This window comes from Rhipicephalus microplus, chromosome 6 (genome assembly GCF_043290135.1).
Source record: "Rhipicephalus microplus isolate Deutch F79 chromosome 6, USDA_Rmic, whole genome shotgun sequence".
NCBI classification, from domain to species: Eukaryota; Metazoa; Arthropoda; class Arachnida; order Ixodida; family Ixodidae; genus Rhipicephalus; species Rhipicephalus microplus.
Window position 1 is genome coordinate 66,834,677 of NC_134705.1, and position 24,486 is coordinate 66,859,162.

General features: G+C 44.2%; 1 protein-coding gene across 9 annotated transcripts in view; it reads left to right on the plus strand.

Moving 5' to 3' along the window:
- Positions 1 to 24,486, plus strand: part of LOC142764790 (uncharacterized) — a 318,584-nt gene that overhangs the window by 208,802 nt on the left and 85,296 nt on the right. For all 9 annotated transcript variants that reach the window (XM_075865312.1, XM_075865316.1, XM_075865317.1 and 6 more), the window contains one exon: positions 11,556 to 11,603. In XM_075865312.1, coding sequence (XP_075721427.1) covers positions 11,556 to 11,603 — 48 coding nt within the window. The remainder of the gene's footprint in view (positions 1 to 11,555; positions 11,604 to 24,486) is intronic.

A 24,486-nucleotide genomic window follows, 5' to 3' on the forward strand; every position in this document is an offset into this window, starting at 1 on the left:
ACTGGACATTCAGTCTCTTAGTCCAAGTGAGCTGCCGCGACATGTCCAAAACTGTTTAGGGTGGTTTCAAGCAAGACATACACCCTTTTGACGAATCAGAATCAGCAAAAGTAGGGGTGTAAAGGTGGTCCTTTCCTAATTAGGTCAACTAGAATAAGCTTTTTTAATGGGTTGGAGCAATGGACGTCCCACTCGTTACGCGACTCGCATTGTGCGACCACTGGTTGTTCTTTCGCTGTTCTAAAACGCTCTATAAGTTGTATTAACGCGAATGCTTTCCCGACATCAAGCCTGCCAAATGCAAGTTTGCTAACAAGTCCATAGCACTAACAAAGACGCTGTTCGGAATGGTTGCGTTTTTGATGTCCTCCACCACAAAGGATCAATCGGCATCAAGCCGAAGTGTTGCGCTGGTTTCTATCAGCAGTAATGAATACCGCATCGTCCTGCCTCGTCTTTCCATTGGTAAGCTCGTCTCCGACTCCGTTTTTCTGCATGTAGACCTTGCTGGTCGTCCATACAGAGTGCAGGACTTTCGAGATGCCCCCAGGAATATCACAGACCTTACAGACGTAACCTCGAATGGACAGTTTCAAATTTCTCATGTTCGGATGGTGACTTGCAGGAAAGCACTAGCGGAAACAAAGATTGTAACCTGCGGTGAATTTTTCGTTCAAGGCCGAATGTGTGTTGCAATAGACCTTGAGTGCACGGCTGTTAAAACGCAGGTAATATGGCTCCTTGAACCTTTAGAAGATATCTATGTGCATGAAACCCTGCAGTCGTTCGGAAAGATCAAGTCAATAACAGCGAAGCCGAGGAGAGTGTAAGAGATGGAACAGATGCGTGCCCTTAATAGAAAAATCGTGTTGACACTTGTGGTTGGAGTGTATGTGTGCGACATCCCACATATACTCTCGGTTTTCGATCTACCAGCCTCGTGCTCATTCCCGGCAGACCACCACTATCTCTGCACTGCAACAGAGTAGGACACATCCGTCGTCATTGCCGGACACCGTGCTGCGAAGACTGTTGACGGTGTGAACATACGGCTGAAGAATGTGTGGTGAAATATGCCAACAAACTGCACCATCGCATAAGAAGACTTGCTGAGACTTAGCAAGAAAACACATGGATGTTACTGAAGTTCTTGAAGCAACTGGCGATCTTCCACGTACCGCAGTCATTGAACCCTGTGCTGCCGTCCAAGACGAGGCTAACGACTGTGCTGTAGCAGTGACATCCGAACAAGCATGGAAAGAAGATGGCGCAAAAGACAGCGAAAAGGCAGGCGGTCCCCACATCTGGTAAAGAAAGCCTTGAAAGCAGTGTTGGTAATGAAGCACTATATACGGAGATAACTGCAACCGACGTGTGAGGATGCACCATCGCCTTCATAAGTAAACGCCGAGCATCACCAAACTCCGCGACAAGCGAGAAAAGCGACTCGACTACCTGTCTTCGTCAGAGACGTCATCACAAGTCATCACAGTCTGCAGGAAAGTGCAGACGCTCAAGATCAAGGAGTCCAGGTACTCATTACGGGGTGCATTGAAGCACCCCTTCTGTACCGCCGATTGTTAGCGGCATGCTTTTATGCAGTCGTCGCATGCACAATGTTACCCGCTTGCTTTGATACATATGTTACACTACACAAGAGCCCAGCAGCTTAGTTTCAAAAAGTGATCACAGACGTGTTCAGAAATATATTGTTTAATTAACCACTTGCGACATTACTAGCACAAAAGCAGCGCAAAATCCGCGTACGCTACAATGTGCCCATCCGCTTTCGGCTCTAAACATTATGGCGGCACGTCGCCTTCCGCCACAGAGCCTCTCTGCCACTCCAGAAGGTTTACATAACCTCCTTAGGTGGATATCGTCGTATTAAATCAGAACACGTTCCACCGTATCCTTAACTCCCCCAAAGCATGCACACAGGGAGCGAGTGCCGCAGCGCCATCTAGTGAGCATTCAGAGTACTAGCGGAACTCGCACCCGCCGCTTTCTAGTTGCGTTTCCCTGAATGAGTTGGTGATAGCAGGAAGCACCGCAGCGCCGTGTATTGAACACATCGAGTCCTACAGGTGGCTACGACGAACCAAAGTGGACAAGCCCACACCTTAACAAGATTCTTCTCTAAGAAAGCTTCATAGAACTTCATGTGGCACTGTGTACCCCATCTCGCTGTATGCAGCGCAACACTCTAAAAACAAAGAGCTGGGCTCTCTCTTCGGAGAGAATTTCGTTGCCCCAGTTTGCACTCTATTTTCCAAAGTAAATCACCTCTTTTTGAAGCAGAGCATAGTGATTCTTCAAAAAGAGTTGAAGTACTACGCCTCAACAAAGTGACACAATGCTACCTGAACAGAGCAGTGTGGCCCCAGCGAAGGGAGTAGTAGTAGTACACATCACAAAAAAAACCCACAACCCAGGCCAAAATTAGGCTCTTCTATTGTTTTTGTCAGATTTGCTTGTGTGCACACCATAAGGACGGCTTAAAAAACGTCGCAGCGTTTCGGCACAGGTGAAGCAATGAACGCTATAACAGCAAATTGGAAGGTCACGTGCACAATAGCATGCGGATCCAAACGTGCCCCGTGTTTCTCACACACAAATGACACAAGAAACTTATTAACAGGTACAGATGAACACGAATAAGCGTCTGACTTGTTACTTCGCTATGTCTGAAAAGCACGCGCTTTTCGCAAACGAAGGCTGTGCAACAATTGCAGTGACCTTTGTACGCCCAGTAACTACAACAGAATTGTTCCAGAGAAAGGCTAAGGCTAGACAAGATGTACGATTCTCCCCAGTGCAAGATAAGGGAGCGCGATTGAGCGTACACACCCTCATTCTCTACGCGGGCCAAAGTACGCGCGAGAGTTGAGAGCCGCCACGCGCTCACTGCGCCATCTTACTGATAATGCTGCAAACAACATAGTCCCCCCCCCCCCGCAAATATTCCCGGAAGCACTGGTAAGTGGTAGATGTCAATAGCTTGCCGTTTCAACAGTGAAAAGGGTATCTCTAGGTGGCTCAGTGATTAACGCCTCGCATTCGCGACACGGAGATCCCACGTTCAATTTCACGCACCAGAGTCTTTTTTTTTTCTGGGATATTTTTTTTCTTGCATCTTTATATATATAGGTAGGTATACGGTGCATACGTATACGGTGCGTGACATCGACGCCGGACGTGAAATCGAGGCGAGAGTGTTGATATAATTGATATCGCAATAATAGAAACACAAGAAGAAAGCTGTGAAAATGAAGAGGACCGAGTAAGACTCGAACCTCCGACCTACACATGCACGAGAAGTTGGGAGCCCAACACGCTATTACTTCGCTACATTAGAGACCTGTTCATCTGTGTTTATTTCTTGATGTCGTAAGTAATGTTTGTGATTTGTCTGCGATTTCTTGTTCAGAGGCACAACTTTTAGTGTATCCACACTTGTTAGAACCAAACGGGCCGTTGTTCAAGCGTTTAACGTGCTGCTTTTGTGCTTTCCGAGATCAGAACAGTCAATTCAAGTTGCTTTACTGTAGAAAAAAGGATAGCGCAACCGACGATGTCAATGCACTAGCGCTCATTCATTCAATTTTGTTTAGTCAACTCCGTTTGCGATACATCGCGCTTCTGACGTATGCACTGAAAAATTCAGTTTTTTGTCACTGATTTGGCCATATTGCCACGTTCCTTTCGTCAAGTTTTGTTATCACCCCGCACCACTGCGTTCAGCACAAACCACACCCACGATGTTCAAGAACATTCTAGACTTTAGGCCGGCCTCGCCATGGTGGTCTAGTGCTGAGGTACTTGACTGCTGACCCGTAGGTCGCGGGATTGAATTGCAGCTGCGGCGGCTGCATTTTAGATGGAGGCGTAAATGCTGTAGGCCCGTGTGTTCAGATTTGGTTTCGCATTGAAGAACCCCTGGTGGTTGAAATTTCCGGGGCCCTCCACTAAGGTGTCTCTCATAATCCTATGGTGGTTTTGGAACGTTAGGCCCCATATATCTTTCTTCGAGGCTTTGATAGATAGTTTTGTTAAGATTACGTCCACTTTGGTAACGTCGCACATTATTTTGGAAGCTACGTTGCCGCCAGCGATGATGCTAGAATATTCGAAGGCAAGGGTGTAAATGCCGACACGCTTCGCTGCTTGTCAGTTGAACGACGGCCGGTGCTCCGCTCACCGCTATCAATGCCAGCGTCTTGCTGTTGTCTAATTATTCTTTTACTTGGCCACAAGTTCGGCTGAAATTAACAGTTTATTATTCCACCTGCAACTCCTCCCTTCTTCCCCGTCGCTACCCTGTGACAATGTTGTCAGTCATGCTTGTTTACGTTTCACGACTAAAGCCAAAATAATTCGCAGTATTCGTACCGTATCTTAAGCTTACGGGAGCATTCTCGGTGCACAAAGTTCCTATTGAAAACCATCAATATCATATAAAGAAAACGCAACATATTTTATAATATATTGTCGATAGTGACCGATTGAATCAGGTCATATTTGAATGAGGTTATACGCACTGTTTAGTAACCCGCCATGATTGTGCTTTCGAAGCAGCGTTTTTTTCAGCAACAGAAGTAGTAATCAGAGTTTTCGTTTTCACGCTTGTCGGATGTCACGTGTACTGACTTGAAAAGTGCCTTAACATTGATTGTGTCATTAGTGATCCCGGTAGTATCGACAGCGGATGCCTCACTTATTAGCTTCCTCTTCACTTCGGGATATGCACGTGCAAAGTCAGAAGGCACGACTTGGGGGAACTGTTGAGGATGAAAAGATTTCAGCCATGGAACGTAGGCTGGCAAAATCTCTCTCGATATATTTTGATAGGTTATCGAAAAGTAGAAGGCCATTTTCTAATGAAAAACGACATTGTGACAATCGTGTGGTTTTAGAGGTGGTAGTGCGTGATGAGGGATGAGTTTGGCGCAAGGTTTAGCTTAAGCCTGGTGGGTCTCTGTGTAGACCCCATTCGGAGCGAAATTGCGAGTGTCGAAGATTACGGCATTCAAAATTCTCTGATGCAATGTAAGTACGCAATTCACTACTGTATCAAAAACGCTAGAATTCATAGAGTGACCTATTGTTTTCATCATACATCCCTTATTCTGGCCGGGGGTGACTTCGTACATCTTGTTCCCGATGTGTAAAATTGGAATTAAAGATTGCAATTGCATTTTAATGCTTAAGGTGAGGAGCAACCATGTTCTTTGTCTTTCAAGATTATGCACTCCAACAAAAGTTTACTGAAAGTAGATAGATTTTGTTCAAGCCTAAAGTTGTATTTGAAACATAGGTAGCCGGAGTGAAACATTGCTGGATTGATTGGTATGTAGGGTTTATGACTCAAAACCACCCTATGGTTATGAGAGACGCAACATTGTTTACGATATTATAAATTTGAATGCGGGTTTCTTGAGCCCATTAGCGCAATCACTCTTTAGAAACTACACTCGCTTTCTCTGAGATATAAAGCATACAATCCAATTTGCTGATTCCGCTAATAAATAGTTCTGACTGGAAATTTACTAGCAAGATAACTTTTATCTCAGAGCCTTACTCGGTGCACTTTTCTATTGTTATAAGTCATTAAACTTTACCATGTCACGCGCACCACGTTGGCGAAACTTCGCAAAGCTTCACATGCATAAAAAGCATCGATTGTACTTTGAAAGGGTTTGCGTGAACGCTAAAAAGCGCGAGAAGCAACAAGAGTGCATAGCTTTCCTCTCAGCAGTGACCAAATTTCGGCGTACATCTAGTACTACACTGCCTCTTTGTGAGGTAAGGTACGGGTACATTGTGTTGGTTGCCTCAGAGGTTGGAACCCCTCTTTTCTCAGGATGACTATTATTTTGTCTTTCATATCAGGTCACCAGGTTCCGATAGGTACCAGTGTGAATATACTGGAACTCATTATTGTTATACTTCTCACCCCTGACCCTAAATATGCTCACTTAAGAGAAGCGGGGGGCAAAGACGATAATAGTCTAAGCTCCCTGCCAGCGGTATTCAGATGGGGCAAAAGAAACACTACTGCTGAATGCACTACTGCTTTTAGATGTGCGTCATCTCTCTCTCTCTCTCGCTCTCATCTCCTACGCACTTGGTTTTCTCTCCTCTAGGCATCTTTCTTAGTGACGTTTACTCCACCATAGCATCTGTGCGTCACCTCCTTCCTCTTCTACGTCCTCACCTCTCTTGCCTCGCCGTGCCGACACAGGCAGCGTTTGCTAGCGAGTTTCCTGATTGAAAAAAAGCGCCCGCTCGCGCTGAGCAGCCCTTCATGGACCACCCCGTATATATAGACACTAGATTTTCACCTTCAAGATGGTACCGGTGGGACTTTTCTCCTGTGCGTTGTTGAACGATAAAAATTCTCAGCGTATGCGTTAAAACTAAAAGCGGACTGCAGGTCTCTGTCTCCAAAAGAATTATTCTGTCTCTCTCTCATTGCCTATTAGTAGCGATTGACATGTTTCGGTAGGAAACACCTGTTCATCACTGCGTACTTCGCCGCTCCGCAGGTTTATCTCCTGGGCAACGCCACAATGAGCGCCAGTGTCAACGCCACCACTAGTATAGGCGTCAGAGCCCACTGCTTCGCATCTACACCTGGTTCCCTTTAGCAAAAGATGGTGTAGTTTGTAATAGAGGACAACGTGTTTTTTTTTTGCCAACTACCAAACAATATTGTAGCGGACGATTGACACAGCGTGGCAACAGGCAGGGGAACCAATGAGAATGAAGAAGACGTCAGCACGAGCTGCTCAAACAACATGCAGTGCTTAGACTAGGACTCGAGCCTTTATTAGGAGACATTTTCTGGTGTCAATATCTCCCGTCCATCGCCCCTTCAAAACTTTCGACTGCAATGGCATGGTCACAGGAGCTGCGCGAAAAACGTAGTGTCACCAGGACCAGCGTCACACGAACAATTATGCTGACTGACAAGCTTCATGCCATAGCTACAGATGCCGCCTAAGTTCATTTACATGTACATACCCGACTCAGGAGAACGCTGAGCTCGCCTACCTGCACAGGTAAATTTTCGTCGCCACGCACGGTGACTCTTACGAAAAAGAGCTCGAGCTTAGGGAAGATTACCACCGGAAGATGTCCTACGCCACATCTGGAGCGCGCTTCTTCCTTTGCGATCACGTCAACACTAGGATGAAAACGAGGACGAGGAGGGAGCTATGTCCCATGAGCAGCAACTGTGAGCCTTGATATACTCTTCTAAGGGCGGCATCTCACCGCTTCGCGGTAATAGGACAGGCGGCATAAAATTCGCATTTACCTGCAGCGGGCGTACTTGCTTAGGTCATGAAGATAAGCTAACATTGGCCATACCCACGCTTCGGATGCGTACTTTAGCCCAATCTGGCCAAAATTTGATATTTGCGTTTCAGCCACAGCTGGGTCACGGGACCTTTCTACCACCCAGGGGGAGGCAGCACACATTTTTGGCTTTCACTCTGCGAAGACTGCAACGCTAGAAGAACCTGCCCAAATGATATTCGCAAACAACTTTGCCTGTCTCTTCCGCCATAATGTCATGCTATATGCTGACATGAGATAAATAAAGGCCTCTTACACTTGCATGTACTTGGTCGGATCGTGAAGACAACCGACATTTATTGGCTAAATTGCGCAAAACGTACCCGAGTGGGGAATGTCAAGACCAAAAATTGTACAAAAAGCATGGGTGTGATACGCTTGGCAGGTGCACTCTAGATCACCATTACAAATATTTTCACATTCTACCGTAACATAAACCTGTGAACAACGGCCCACAATAATGTCAGGCTAGACCTACCCCAGGCAATACGTCTTTATTGATAATGATGATGATCCTTGTTACTCTGGCACACACTCACAAAGGGGGATCGGCCAAGAACCGGGCGGCAAGATCTTAAGTAAAAGGCTTTTCGAACACAAAGTAATTTTGGACTGAAAAAAATCATATAGACAGAAAAGCCAAAAATCGAAAAAGGAGTATATCTCTGCAGGGATCGATGCAGGCTATCAGATGCGATGTGAGACAGAGATAATAGTGGTTCTAAAACGAATGATATATATATATATATATATATAATAATATATATATATAGATAAATAGATAGATAGATAGGCAGTTAACATGGCAATCGCTTTGTTTCAATTATGCAGTCAAATACCGCAGAGCAAACGTCCCTGTGGCTATAAACAAATTTATTGCTGCTGAACGATAAAATTAGTGCCACCTTTAATTCAAATCCTAATTTTTTAAGTGGAGCTACCAGATATCTTTTCCGATGATAAGAATATCGGCGACAGAACAAAAAACAACGATCTATCGTTTCCATTTCTACGCAAATCTGGCATAAAGTTGACGCCTTTTGAGCAACTTTATGCAAATAATAATTTAGCTGCGGAATTCTGCAATGCAGTCTCGTATAAGTAACTTCCGATTGCCGTGTTCTGCACCACTGTCTATTCCAGCAGCATCTTAGATGTGCGGAATCTCGAAAATAATCAAATGAGTAGCAGTTGAATTCATGCAAACAGAGGTTTGTAAACCTATTGCTGTCGCGTAAGCCGTATCAGGCAAAATCGGGATAAGGACACCGCTAAGAAATACCGTGGTTAGTCCATTCACCATCTCATTGAGATATTTGGCACGATTGCCTATTACCCATAGGAGCTGTTGTTTTTGCAAGTTTTTCGGTATGAGTTGTATAAACATGTCCATAAGTGTTAAGTTGGCTCCTGAAGACAGAGCAGCACATACTGAAATAGAATCTGTAATTACGATTGCTGCCGATTCGCCCAAAGGAAGTTTCCGTAGTGCCAGTACAATAGCAAATTATTCTGCTATGAATATTGTTTTTCTCGTAAGCTTGTCTTCGTCCTCTTTTTGGCAGTAGCACATGCACGCCTGCCAGCATCAATAGAAACAACTCCAGAAAAACTTATATTAGTGGCATCACCCTTACTCCTAAATAACATTGTCCCAACGCCACAACCTAATTACGCGATGAAACTATTAAACACACATATAAAGTAACCAGTACGGAAGGGGGTGCTAACAATTCCGGCATGTCTATACAAGTGAGTTCGACGAATAGTCAGCGCTGGTGAAACGTTTTCATCATTGAAACATGAACGACATCTGCCTGTTGTGAACGACGGCATTGACGAGCCCTGTTCTTATCAGGAACATCGTAGGTCACTTCACTAAGACGACAGAGAAGGGGCCAGACTAGCGGTTCAACAACTTTTGCGAATGACGCCGTTGTTCAATGGGAGTAAACAACCATGCTCGTACTCCGCGTTGGTAAGCAACTTTGCGATGACGAGCATTGTGCCACTGTAAATCGATGCGTTGTTGCTTATTGATTCGCTCGACTGCAAGCTAGCGAGATGCGTCCGGGAGTGTAATAAATTTCTTTCTCTTCACACTAACGTGGTGCCTGTCTGGAAGCAGCATGCGATCCAGCCATGTAGTGACCTCCATGCCATGAAGCAACCGGATAGGTGAAAAGCCTGTTTTTTCAAAAGTGGTGCTATCAGCTAAGGCGATGTAAGGGAGGATGTCACCACAGTTTTTGTTGTCTTTTTCAACGCACATGGATAGCATACCGGCTATTGTATCGTTTAGCCTCTTTGTATGAATCTTGGTTTGTGTGTAGTATACAGTTGTTTTTCGATGAGCTGCTAAACTAAGCAGCACGACGTCTTATACCATCCAGGCGACAAAAGCTATTTCACAATAACTTGTGATACTGATGGTGCTTCTTGACGAACGACGATGTTCTTCATAAAAAAAAGTGGGCAATCTCAATGGCGGTGCACGTTGTAATGCTCTCATTTCCCTTTAACATATCATGTAACCACTAGCGACTAAAATTTAGTGGTTGCCGTTGTCTATGTACTTTGGAAAGGTCCGGGAAGGTTCATGCGAAATTGTTCGAAAGGTTGTGTTGGCGGGGCAACGTGTTTCAAAAAGCCCGCTGGGTGCTGAAGGGGTGCTTTGTAGCGCAGGCATGTATGACGTGTTTTTACGCAATGCTTCACGTGCAGATCGAGCTTAGGCCAGTAGTAGTGTTCGCGAATCCAGGCCAGGGTACGCGTGAATTTCAAGTGGCCGGACGAAGGCTCATCGTGACAATATGAACAATTTTCTTCGGTGGATTCCACGTCACCCTTCTCAAAAAATATTCTTTATATATATACTGAACAGATTTAGATAAATTTGGAAGGAACTTATGAGCTGCAATACAGGCTTGGCAACTAAAATATCGTATATATTCGCCGATGAGAATAGGTTCAGGCTGCATATACAAAAAACGGCTCATCCTAATTACGATAAAGTGAGAAACAATTCAAGTGCACAGCAAGCGCAATACTGCGCTTGAAACAAGGCGTCCAACTTCATGCCAATTAGCACAAACGTTTGCGGGAAGTCAGGGTAGCGCCTGTTAATGTCCCTTATATCCGTTTCCAGCCCAGCAACCAGTGTACTAGACATACTAAAAAAGGTGATGCAGAAACGCAAGCAGAGTCTCAATCGAAGCGCCGATACCATTTAGCAGATAATTTAAAAGGCGAGCAATATAATTTTGAAAGCTTTTCCTCTTTGTGCTGCTCTTTCTTATGTGAGGGTCCTAAAATATAGGCGGCGTCCACGAGAAAAAACCTGCGCACGGTGTGGTAAAGTATACAAAATTATTTTTGGAGCTGTCTTCGCGCAATTCAAATAACTTAATTGTGCAAGCCCCATTTGATGCCTTGTAGAAACAATGATGAAAAAGGTAGTTTTCTAATTGGTATTTTGCTTACAATGCGAAAATAACTTTATGTTCAGTGCACTGGACACCAGGATGCAATGGGATCGCGTCGTGCAAAACATGCAAGAAAAAAAGAAAACTGTGAGTAAGCGTCAGGCCACAAACTTGAAGCTCAGCCATCGAAAATGAAATGGGAGCATGCTATAATCTCTACTAAAAGCATGAAGCACGAGAAGAAAGCGGTATAAGAGGAAGCTGCTTGGGGAATCTAAGCATGCTCCGTCCTAGGTTTTTACCATATTGACGCTATGTGTGACGTTAGGTATGATGATTCTCTTCTTTTTCTCAGACAAAAACAAACCGTTTTTTTTTTGTTTTTCAAGACAGTTAATCTTCTGGCAGGGCCGCAAACAACACTCTTTCAAAGAAGGTAGCAAAAGGTGCATAGCCATGGTGCAACAAAATAATCCTAGTGTCTAGTACACTGGACATGGTTCGACTGTGAACATCATTGTACTTAGGTTCTCCACAATTTTTGCATGCTTTTGAAAAGCCTCTCAGCTATAAATAAATAAAGATTTTCGCCCCACTCCACAAAATAGGGGATTAAAATATATGTACACACTTTTCTTCGCCTTATCTCCCGCTGTTCTTCCCAAGATATTTGTCTTCAGGGGAATATTGATAATTAGTTAGGATTCGCTCTAACTTAATAAACAACGCTGTGTAAGAATGCATATAATAGTGTTCATGCGCCTGCAGGTGGTTTCGCCTCCGCGGCGATCAAGTCCCATTCCTGGTCCAAGTCGGGTAAGTGTTTTATCCTAAGAGAAAGTCTGTTATGAAAACACCGCTGGATGGGCAAGAGTGAGGGTAAAAATTCTTTTTATGGATGCCTTTGCCATGGGTACCTACGCGTTAATTCATTCGTCAGCCAGACTCATGATTGTCATCTATAACATTTTTAGACATGATTCGAGGCTTAGTAGAGCAAGATATGGAAGTAACTGTATACGTGCTGCAAAGCAGCTTTGAAAATTCATGTTAACCGCAGAAAACGTGGAGTTTAGCCATATTAGTCGTTATGTTCACCTCGTGCGGTGGAAACTAAGCTTGATAAAAACTAATTAGTGACAATTCAGTGATCAGCCTTTTTCAGGAATCTGCAAATAAACCTTACCTTGTTCTGATGTGAAGGCGAAGAGGAAACTACAACAACTGTAGCAAACAATTACTGTTATGCAGGGAAAGAGCTGGCCTTATGCATTAAAAGTGTTTCCCTTATAGGGGCGACGCTCGTTAAGCTTTGGGTCATGCGTCCGTGAGGTATGTAGTCATAGTAGTAGCAATACTAGTCGTAGTAGTAGTGATAGTGCGTCGTAGTAGTACTTAGCAGCGTACACTGCCAGACTATAGAGGAGCCGCACGCTGCGCTCATATAAATTGAGGAGAAAAGCCGCGCACGGTTGTCATAAATAAAGAGATAGTTGTTTCTGATGAAGTACCTAACGAAAATAGTATCGGTGACCTAATTATCAATAAGATTTGCCTTAAATTTGATGCTTAAAAAAACTAACAGCAGAAGGAGGCGCATTGAATACAATATCAGACCAGAAAAGGTTACCTCGTCAAACTCGATGGGCGTAACCTCATTTCTTTTAGCATGGTTATACTTACACTCAGCATCTGGGCTGTATAAGTAGTTTGTTGTTCATACGTGGCGGCATGGCATTATGCTCTCATATAGTAGAGTACTGGTGTACCAAGTACTCTAAATTGTTAACCACTTTTTCTAAGCACGCAGATTTAGCGAAGATTGGGCCACAGCACCATGAACTAGACACGAAGCGCAGGCAGTAAGAAAGTGCACGCGCGCCGCTTCTCTAGTCGGGCCCTGCCACCTCTTGTTTCAGTCCTAGAAATGTCCGCTCGATGGCTGCACTTCTGTATGATGAAAAGAAGTGAGATGGTGGTACTTGGAGTGTTCACTAGATGGACGGAGGATCTACAGACGCGTGGACGAACGCAGGGACAGACGTATGAACGGACGCATGGAAGGACGGACGGACGCATGGAGGGATGCACAGACGGACACACAGATGAACAGAAGCAAGAACGAACGGACCGACGGATGCCTCGCCCAGCTAATTATCATGCCTTCCATAAATATGCTGATTTTTTTTTCTGCCATAAATTAAATGTTAGGTTATCCTTTAGTTTTTCACAGGAAAATACAATAGGGCTGTCAATAGGTTATAAATCCTTCGCTATAAAAATGAAAACGACATGAACTGTCAATCACGAAATATCAATTCCTTGAGTAAGTCGATGATTATTATCAGACCACTACGTATGTCATATAATGTTTCAACTCACTTTTTTGACGCAATCATGTGAACTGAATTCAGCACACTTGATCACGCTCTGGAAAAAAAGCACGCGCAGAATGCATAGATTTTTTATACAGAGATACACGTGCATTGCCTAACAAAAACTGGGTAAGAGTCCAATATAGGATGTAAAGTTATATCTACCTCAACATCTAGCAATGCCGTGTAAAATTTTGCGGCATGCCCTCATTTGATAAGTGCCTCCTAGGTCGCTAAAAGATGGGCCTCACTGAAGGGTAATTAGTACATTTTAACACTCGTGTGCAATCGCTCACGCAGTACAGTGTTTCCTTGTGCATTCGCTCACGCATTACAGTGTTTCCTTGTGCATTCCAGTATTTTTAATAGTCTTGGACACTCTGTGAACCATTTCTCTGCTGTTCACTGAGCGGGAAGCCACTGAGAGACGGTGGTAGCGTTTTTTTTTTGCGTGTGATAGGAAAAGGAGAGGACGACAGCCAAGCCACCAGCTCAAATTTCCCCGCAGTTTTTGCATCACGTGCGCGTTTCTAGCCTAAGATATTTCTCGATTTCCAATAAAATGTATTTTCGAGCTTAACGCTGTAACTAGCGTCTTTTGAGGCAGGGAAGCCATTTTTTGAAGTTACACTGCCTCCCGCTAAAGGCAACATCATGCGATGCGAAGCAGCGCGGGGGTGGCGCACTACGTTTGCATCGGTTTGACTAGGTGTTTACGTTATTGTTTTCAGCCTAGTCAAACTGAAGTTTGGGTTGTGTGCACCCCACGTGCTGTTTCTCATTGCCCCATGGTCCCCTTTTGCGGGAGATGGTGCAACTCTATTGAAGTTTGCACCGTCAAAGCTCGGGCGTTCAAGTTGTTTAGCGAGGCGTTCCAGCACAGGCGTTAGCCTCCTTTCGTCTGTCTGCAGCCGGCTCGTTGTCTAGATGCTGACACTTGGCTTCGACGTGGGTGTGTCGTATGGTGGGGCTTGGTTGCCCACCTCTGCCGGTGTGTTTGACCATGTCGAGCCCTCGTTTCATCTGTGGCAGCTTCTCACCGACGCTGCCATGTGGTGCGTGGAGTGGAGTGTTCACGCCATCCCCTCCACCCTATCTTCCCGCGCCGCTTACTTGAGAGGGGGGAAGGTTAGCGCATGTTAGTAAATGTGGTCACGCAGTACGCACATCGGATTGAACTTTGCTATAAGCTGCTTGCCAACAAAAAAACACAAAAAAGGAAGGAACTCACGTGCCCGCGTATAGTGAATTGGACACATCACCGCTATCAATAAACCAACATATTATGGCAGTCGAGAAATTGATAGCGCAGACGGCAAATCACTGCAACAAAATGAACGGTGCGTAGGAATTGAGAGAGCACGAGTGCCGTACATCAGAGGACAGGACAGATAGCCACTTCAGTCAGGCTGGTGTGGTAAAACTACGGTTCGGTGTTTAAAAGTGCCAAAAGAAAGAGATGGAAACGCGAGGATCCATGAGTAAGAGCGTCTTCAGGTTTCTGACATTCTCTTCCTCTTGGTCGTTCTCAGTCCTTAAATGTGCGCGCTATTTCGAGCGGGAAGATCAAACGACTTACAACATTCTCCGCGCCCGACAATACCAACGGGCCCAGTATTTAGGAGTACCTTAGGAAGTTAAGCTCGAACAACCGCACCGACGAGTTGCAGGGGTGGTGAAGTGGGGCTCTCGATTGGAGCAAACCAAGACTAAGCGAGCAGCTACTGGAGTCGAAACGTTCTAGTACTGTCTTTGCCTCGTACGTATGCCACCACTCCGTAGGCACCCGAGCTAGCATTCGTCGAAATATACAGCTGGTATACACTGTTAAGAGAGCTGATGCTGTCTGGTTCATACCTCTTCGTTCTTAAGTCTTCGAGGTCTTGAAAATCGACAGTGCACTTGTCCCACTCGATCATAAATGTCTACAGAAGAACGCTTTCCCATTCGAGTCGTTGCATTCATAACTTCTGAAAGAGTACCTTAACTCGAATTGTACGTGGTGCAAGAAATCCGAAGGGGTCAAAAATTTGTGATAAAGCCTGGAGCACAGTTCGCTCCGTACTAAATCCCGCTTTTACGACATCTGTCAGAAAGTCGAATTTCGTCGAAATGCTGTTGTCAGGACAGTCCAAGAGCCTTACACTGGGAAACCTCCTCAGCTGACCTTTCTCCTGCCAACTTCAGCTTCTCTCTTGATAAATCGCAGTGTGTCGACCACATCTGCTTTTTATTTTGGCCAGCCTCATTATGGCCTTCCTCCATTCGAAGAGTTGTAGCGCATCTTTTGTCGTTGAAGCTCCGAAAACTAGGTCATCGGCGGAGAAGCTTGCTTTCCGTTTTGCAGCTGTTACTTCGTAAATTTGTCCGACGTCATCCAAATGGTATTCAAACGTTGCAGATAACAGGAACGGGCTTGCGGAAGTGCCGAATGGAACTCTAGTCAATCGCATTTGTTGTATTTTTTGCAGTGGCCTGTCAGCCATTGATAGCCCTTCAAACCACAAAAAACTAAGAGCATCTCCATCTTCTTCTCGAATGCTGGTTTGTAAAAACGCCTTCTGCACGTCTGCTGTAACTCCGGTGGAGAAAAGGCGAAACCTGTCGATAACTTCAACGAGGTAGGCATTGAGATTAAGACCTTTTTTGAGCTGTTCGTTAATAGAGCAAGCTCCTGATGCATGCTATGATGCGTCAAAGACCACGTAAAGTCTCGTTGTCATAGATATTTCGCGGATTACCTCTCGATGCACCATGTAATACATGTGATCTCACAATAAGGGGCATCTTCAACTTTTTCAGCATGACCGTCTATCTTGTATTGCCTGATTGCTTTATGGTGGGCTTTTATGGATTCGTTGTTTGATGAAAGCCGCCTGACGGGTCCAAGGAGCTTCGAAAGGGCTACTTTCTGATTGTTGACCATGTCGACAAGAGTTGATTTCAAGGGCAATGCAACTTGATGACATCGTTTTGGAAGAGCAGCAGTGATGCTGAACTCGTCTGTAACATCTGCAGAGCGCTGGTGCGTTGGCGTGTCAGACATTCAGATGTCTTCGAGGTGCCACAATCATTGTTATTGGTAAGGGACATCAACATTTTTGTGGAAATCTGTTCTAAGAGCACATACTTGGGTGCTTGATTTCCTACTCGCGCTTCCAACGCCATATTTGCGCCCTAGACAGTTCAGCCCATATTTAAGTTGACGGCGAGTAAGCCAGGCCCCAACAGGGTGGTTTAGTTGCTAAGGTACTCGGCTACTGACCCGCAGGTCGCGGGATGAAATCCCGGCTGTGGTGGCTGCATTTCCAAAAAAGGCAGGAGTGTTTTAAGCCCATGTGCTCAGATTTGGGTGCACGTTTAGGAACCCCAGGTGGTCGAAATTTCTGGAGCCCTCCATTATGGCATCTCTCATAATCATATGGTGGTTTTGGGACGTTAAATCCTACAAATCAATCAATCAAATCAATCAAGCGAATAAGGCAGGGTTTTCTTCATACCATTTCACTTCGCTCGTGCTGGGAATCAACTTCCAAAGCTGGTTCGATCCAATGAGGACACTCACACCTGGCTTACAATATACGCTATACGCTCGGGTAAATGACTGCGTCGGCCAGATATTTGCCCTTCGCTGCGGTGGCTTGAAGAAGGCGACTCGTACTTGGTGCTTCAGTCTTAAAAAAAATTAAAGGGCACCACTACGGCTTCAACGTCAATGTTGAGGCTATCAAGCTGACTGCGTAGCCTGATCTTGACTATTCTGAAGCACCGTGTCGGACCACTGGCTCTACCAAACACACTGTTGGCGAGTTTGGTTTCGGCGATATTTAGTAGGTTTAGCATGAAAGGTACACTCAGTAAAGAATGTGCGCTGGCCTCAAATATTCAGAACTCCTCGTACATAACGACATTGTGACGAAGTTGTTATCCAAGCTGGAAATGTCTGGAGTAGAACGTCATTGATATGTCAGAGAGCTGAAGCTTTCTGAGCAGAAACATACACCATAGCAGTTAACCTATTCTGAGAATTAGACGATAGTATTAAGAAGCTAGGAGCGTTGCCCGTCGAGGAGGCCTGTCTGCGCTTGCATGCCTGGCAGTGTACACTGCATCGGCAATCACGGACAAGATTATCTTTTGGCGTGCACCGGAAGCATCGACCGTCTTTCACAAGTTTGTTGCGTTTCTCGGCAAGTAGGATGTCACTTGTGCAGCTTTTTGTCTTGTAATCGGCAGCGCAGCAGAAAACATAGGGCGAGAGCGTAGATAGTGCCTTGTTGAGAAAAACCGACGCTGTAGAAGTCACAGACAGTTACTTGAATGATCTATTTATTACTGTTACCCTGCTTTCTGATGTCTTTGGCAAATCGTTCACTAAAGACCTCTTATCTCGACATTCAAGTTCGATGCGTAGAAACCTCGTCATTTGCTCAGGTTCCTTACTTAAGAAAGTCTGGCTTGTTTCCGTCGCGTTCCCTATACTTTTTTTTCCTTTCAGTATTCTACGATGTCAGCTGGTGTGATCCCGAGCAGCACTTCATTCAGCGTAGCCACGTATGAAGAGTTCGTGATTCTGAGACTATGCTGTCATCTCCTAAACAGTCACACCATGTCGAAGAGATTCCGCAGAACGGTAACATCGCTCGCTGATTTCACTCTTTTGAGCGTGCGCAATTTCGGGGTATCTCTGCTGAATAATTTTCCGTTTTTTGAACTAATGTTTCAAAATCAAGCGCATCATCATAACAAGAATCTGTCACCTGAATAGCTGCGACGATTTGAGCTGCAGGTTCATCTAGTATTGAGACCAAAAAGTCAAATCGGTCTGCGTTGGAAAGCCTCGGGATCTCATGCACGGAGTGCAAGAGCTTATCCCAAAAGGGTTGCCACTTAGTCACGGTCCCGTCGTAACGAAGAAGCTCCAATTTGCGAAGTCGTCCGCTGAACCCACGTTGTGGATGTCATTCATGTCCACTCAGCGCACCCTCATAGGATCTTTCACCCAAGGCTTAAGTTGTAGACGACACCGGCATAGCAGAAATCTACGAGCCTAAATGACTTTCCTTAACATAAATATTATGACAAGTATGTCATGACTGTAAAGATTAACATTTCGTACTTTTGCTGCTTTTGCGGTGGTTTCGTTGCTATGACATGTTGCAAAACTGGCATGGTATGGCCTGACTGCATGGCGAACACAAGTGACAGACCCTTACGCTGAAATCATGGCATGCATGTCATGTAACAACACGATTGCACGCCTCGCTCATGATTCGCTCGGGGCATTTTGGTAGCTTCGAATATACAAGATTTTGTATTACGGGAGGTGAATCGACAAGAAAGGTGTGTGACTCGTGCAAGCATGGTATTTATGAGAGGTGTGTCATGTAACAACACGACTACATGGCACGCTCATGATGCGCTTGAGGCCGTGTCGATAACTTCTATATATCAATTTTGGTACACATGACGCTAACGAACGACGAAGGCACATAAAATGTCCAAACATGACAATCATGAAATGTGTGTTATGTAACAACATGACTACATGCTACGCTCATAGTGAACTCATGGCAGTTCCGCTAGCTTCATATACATCAAATTCAGTGTTTCGTGACGTTAATGAATGGTGATGGTATATGATTGGTGCAAATATAATAATCAGTATATTCGTGTCAAGTAAGAACATGACAACGTACCATGCTCATTTTGCACTCACAGCTGTTTTGCTGGCTGCATATATACGCGATTCGGTATTACGTGACGTTATTGGGCGACGAAGGTAAATAAGACGTCCAAACATGATGTTCGCAACGTACGTGTCATGTACAAACATTACTATGGGACACACTCATGATGCGCTCATGGCGGTTTAGCTAGCTTTACATATACCGATTTTTGTGTTACTGGATGTGAATGGATGACTAAGGCATGTTTTATGTGCAAACATCACAATAATGGGAAGCGTATCATGTAACAACGTTACTACACGCCGCGCTCTTGATGTGCTCGTAGTCGTTTCACTAGCTTCACATATACCAAATTCTGTATTGCGTGACGCGAATGAAAGACGAAGGTAAATGACACGTCCAAACACAACAATCGTAATACGTGTTTCGTGTAAAACATGACGACATGCTAAATTCACAGCATGCTTGCGGTTGTTTCGCTAACTTCACATTTGCGAAAATTCGGTATTACATGACGTGAATATACAATGAAGGTAAATGACTGGTTCAAACACGATAATCATGGCATGTGCGTCATGTAACACAAGACTACGGGCAACGCTCATTGTCTGCTCACGGCCTTTTCGGTAGCTCCACATATATGATATTTGATATCACGTAATTTGGTAAATTGTATGAGCGACGAAGGTAAATAACTCGTCCAAATATGACAATATTATGATATGCGTGTTGTGTAAAACATGATCATATTCTACGCTCATAGTGGGCTCGAAATCATTTCGCTAGGTCCATATATACTAAATGTAGTATCACGTGACGTGAATAGGCGAAGAAGGTAAATTGCACGTTCAAACATAACAGTCCTGACATGCGGGTCACCTACAGATTACATGTTACGCTCATAGCACGCTCGCGGCCGTTTCGCTAGCTTCACATATAACAAATTTGGGATTACGTGACGGAAAAGGACTGCGAAGATACTGACAGGTCGAAACATAATAATCCCGTCATAAGCATGTATTAAAAGTAACATATTTACCTTCCTCATTCGTGCTTCTTTTATCATCGATTCCCAATGCATGTGGGATTTGCCAATTTGTTCATAACCATATTCTTTGAGTACTCTGTATGGAGGGGGTCAACTTGGTGGAGCACCCTGATTTTTCTTCAGCATGTCTTCTCATCCCTCAGGCGAAGAATTTCACGAGGCTGAAATTATGAGAGCGCACTTTTTGGTATATTGCATTGAGGTGCGTTCATGTGCTTGCGTCTGCGAAGTGAATGGAATTCGGGAAGGCCATTAGCAGTTCAATGTGGGACAAGATGTAGTGTTAACGGTACTTATGTTCCCCGTTCGGACATTCCTGGAAGCAGCGTTACGTGATCTTCTCCAGAGCATCGAAAAAGTGGTGCAAATGTGCGCTTTTCGGCACCCCCATTTCGGTTTTTCCGCACTTCTTTTCAGGAACTCCTACAAGGTAGGGTTCAGCCTTGTTATCTACGGTGTGTTCGTCTTTGACATCAGTGTGAACGCCCTTTTTCTCTGCCTTCCCAACATGTCTAAAGGTTACTGCTTCAAAAAATCTGGTTCTGTTTTCTTCTAGTTCTTGCTTGTGCTTCCGTCTTTTTTGTAGACAGATTGTCTGACAGAGCACTGGAAAACCTGCTGAATCAACTGATGTGTTTAGGATTTATTTTTATTTTTGAAGCCCAATACATTCTCCCATTTAGTCGATTCGTCAAAGCTTGGAATAGTGCTTGCGTGACTTTACTTAGAAGCGTGGTGGTTTTTGCTAATTGGTATAACATGACCATTGTTATAGCGCGAGATATGAACAACGACAAAGGGACAAGAAAAAGACGAGCGCTATCTTTTTCTTGCGCTTGTCTTCTAGCGCTCGGCTTCTTCCTGCTCTTTGTCATCATTTGAATATCACGCTATAGCAATTGTTTCACTATTACGCTGTAACTAATTTTGCGGGATTGTTTGAGGAGGTGGGGCACTTAATGCGGTTGTTCAACTGCACGGTTTTCTTATCGAAGCACTGTGTGTCACGGCGTTCGAACGCAACCGAAACCGCAAAACAATGTCTGGTAGTCTTGAACTGCGCCAGTACTTCTTTGCAGAGGAGTTGGTTCATACTTGAAAAATCATCTTCAACTTGCGCAGCAAGTCAAGTTTTCAAGTTTGGAGTACACATTCCCGAAGTGTTGCCTGTCTTGGTCCAGCTTGAGACAGTACTGCCGGCATATCTTTATTTATGTATTCATACTGCAGACTACAAAACGTGGTCCAAGCAGGACGGGCAACAGGAATCACAAAAACAGAGGACTAAGATTGATCACGAACGTAATAAATAACAAAGTGAGTAAGATGAGGATATATATACTGTGCTACATCAACAAATATACACTATGAGACAAACATACATACTATGCAGGGCGGTCACACTCAGACAAGGTGTTCCACTCAGACACTGTTCGCGGAAAAAAGGAAAATTTATATGTATATGTTCTAGCAAAATATGGTGTAAAAGAGTTTGGTTGGTGATGTCGTGTATATCTGGTTGGCAAAGGGGTTAAATACAATGAAGGGTCAATCGCAACTCTATGGTTAAGCAAGGAACTCAGGAAGTCTAAGCGCAGTTGCCTTCTTCTAGTCCGAAGTAGTGGAATGTTGTTAGCTGACATTAGTTCAGATGGAGAATCCGTGTGACGAAATTTAGAATATATAAAGCGAACTGCTTTTCTCTGGATTCTTTCCAATTTGTCTATGTTACATTTCGTGTAGGAATCCCACACTACGCATGCGTACTCCAATTTTGGTCGAATGTAGGATTGATAACACAGAAGTTTTACACTTGGTGGTGAATTGCGGAGCTTGTGTCTCATGATGCATAATTTTCTGAAAGCAGATGCACAAATGTTTTCAATGTGTGAATTCCAAGACAGGTTAGTAGTGAACGTAACACCCAGATATTTGTAGTTATTAACCTGTTTAAGTGTAGATGAACCAAGGGAGTAAGCATAGTGAAGGGGATATTTTTTTCGAGTTATACACATGGAAACTGTTTTTTCTGTATTTACAATCATACCCCTTTTGTTGCACCATTTGTATATGTAGTCTAGATTTTTGTGTAGCTCTATTTGATCATGTTTGTTATGAGTTTCACGAAATAAAACGCAGTCGTCTGCGAACAAACGAATCTGGACGGTTGGCTCAATTACATCTGCAATATCATTTATATAACACAAGAATAGCAAGGGCCCCAATACACTGCCTTGGGGCACACCCGACGTGACTGGCAAAAGACTCGAATTTCGACCCTCGATGGCGACGTACTGCACCCGATTATTCAGGTATTCAGCTACCCATGCGACCAATACCTTCGGAAGACCTATTTTATTTAATTTGTAGAATAATTTCTCACGAGGAACTTTATCGAAGGCCTTACAAAAGTCTAGAAAAATGGTGTCTATCTGAATGTTGTCATCGAGGGCGCTGGCAAATGTATGCGTAACGGTAACAAGCTGCGTCACGGTCGAATACTTTTTTCTAAACCCGTGCTGGAAATGTGTTAGTATAGAGTGTGTTTCAAGAAATTCTGTAATCTGGTTCGCTATAATGTGTTCTATTAGTTTACAGCATGAGGAAGTTAGCGATATTGGCCTGTAATTAGGTACTGATAATCTGTCACCTTTTTTAAAGATAGGCGCCACTCGGGCCATTTTCCAGTCACGCGACAAAGTTGCTGTTGACAGGGAACCATGGAAGATTATAAAGAGGAATTTGCCAACGCATTCGGCATAACGTCGGAGAAAGGCATTGGGCAGTTCGTCAGGACCGCAACTCTTTTTCGTATTTAGGTTTACAAGCACGGAAACCAAACCAGCATATGAAATAAAATTGACCTCGAATGGTTGAGATGACACTACAGAAAACGTAGATGCTCCGGAAACATTAAACACGCTATGAAAGTATGTGTTGAAATGATTTGAAATGTCGCCAGGATTTGTAACTATGCGGCTGTGAAGTACAATCTTTGAAATGGGTTTCTTCCTATCTTTAAGGGAATTCCAGAACTTGGAAGGATCGTTCTTTATAAAGTCGGGCATTAAGGTTTTAAAGTAGTATTCTTTTGAGCGATGCATTTTTTCAGCAAGGATTCTTTGGTGCGCCTTGATAACTGCGCGCTGCGCATGCTGCTTCCTTAGCCGTTGAACTTTTCTTTTTAGTTTAACAATTTCATGCGTCATCCATTGCGTACGTTTATGCGTTCGTTTGGGTTTGCTAGGGATAAAGTTATTATTACAGTATTGGCACGTATCAACAAATTTTTCCCAAAGAGCGAACGTGCCTAAAGCGTCATCGTTAAATTCTGCAAGTACAGCTTCCACGTATTCTATTACACGGTCATCATCAGCTCTCGAATAATCCTTAAAATACTGCATGGGTGATATTTGGTGGCTACTGCATTGAAACAGAGGAATTGTCACGCTTACAAGTTCATGATCTGAAAGCCCCTGTTCCACGACTACAGTATATCCTGAAAAAGCACGTGTTACGAATACCAAATCTAGGATAGAGCTTGCATGTCCTTGCACGCGTGTTGGTTGCCTGACTATTTGAGTTAGATCATGAGCGAGCATAATATCAAATAAAGTGTTAGCATTTTTACTGAACTGGGAACAGGTCAGCCCCTCCCAGTCTACACTTGGCAAATTTAGGTCTCCTACCAAAAAGATCAGCTTATTAAAAAACCTTGACATATGTTCTTTCAGAAAAATTAGGTACTCCGGGATCGCATCTGGAGGCCTGTAACATGCGTACAAGATAAAGCTATGTCCCCAGCAGGACAATTGTACGCACAAGCATTCAAGAATGCCAACATCAGCAGCAATCGTTGCTTCGATATCTGGTTTGACAAGGATGGCTACTCCCCCTCCTCTGGCAGATCGGTCTTTTCGATACACGTTGTAACAGGGGGGAAATACCTCGTCATCACTAATCTCCTCTCGCAACCACGTCTCCGTTATCACCGCAATATGGGGATCATACTGCATAAGCATGCTTTCCAAGGAATCTATTTTATTAGTGACACTGCGCAAGTTTATGTTAACTAGTCTAAGTTCTTTTCGTTTGTTTGTGTTCCCGCTATTTTTACACAACCTAGCTTTGTTTTTATAGGGAGGGGTGACAGAAGGCATTTGGTCTGTATTACATTCCTCAGTTATGATTGTCGCGGCTTGTGGCTTCGCGTATTTGGCCGACGGAGTTCGGTTTCTACGGTATTTCTGGCATCGTTTTTTGGAACGGGCACTATATCATTTTTGTCTTCGTCCCAGACGTATTCCTTCTTGTTGATATATAGCTTGTTGTACACTAGCGAGGCTTTATCGCCATTATCTTGATTCGTTTTACAGCTCCACCATAGTTTTCTTCTGATTTCCCGTACTCTTACAGAGAAATCCTCCCCAATAGAAAAATCTGTGTCTTTTAGTTTGAAACACTGTTTCCAAATTTTTGTCTTGTCTCTTGAATCTAGTAGTTTGAGTATCACGGGCCTGACCTTGCCGGGTGATGGCCGCCCCAGTCTATGGATACGCTCAATAGTCACCGGATCTAGCTCAAGA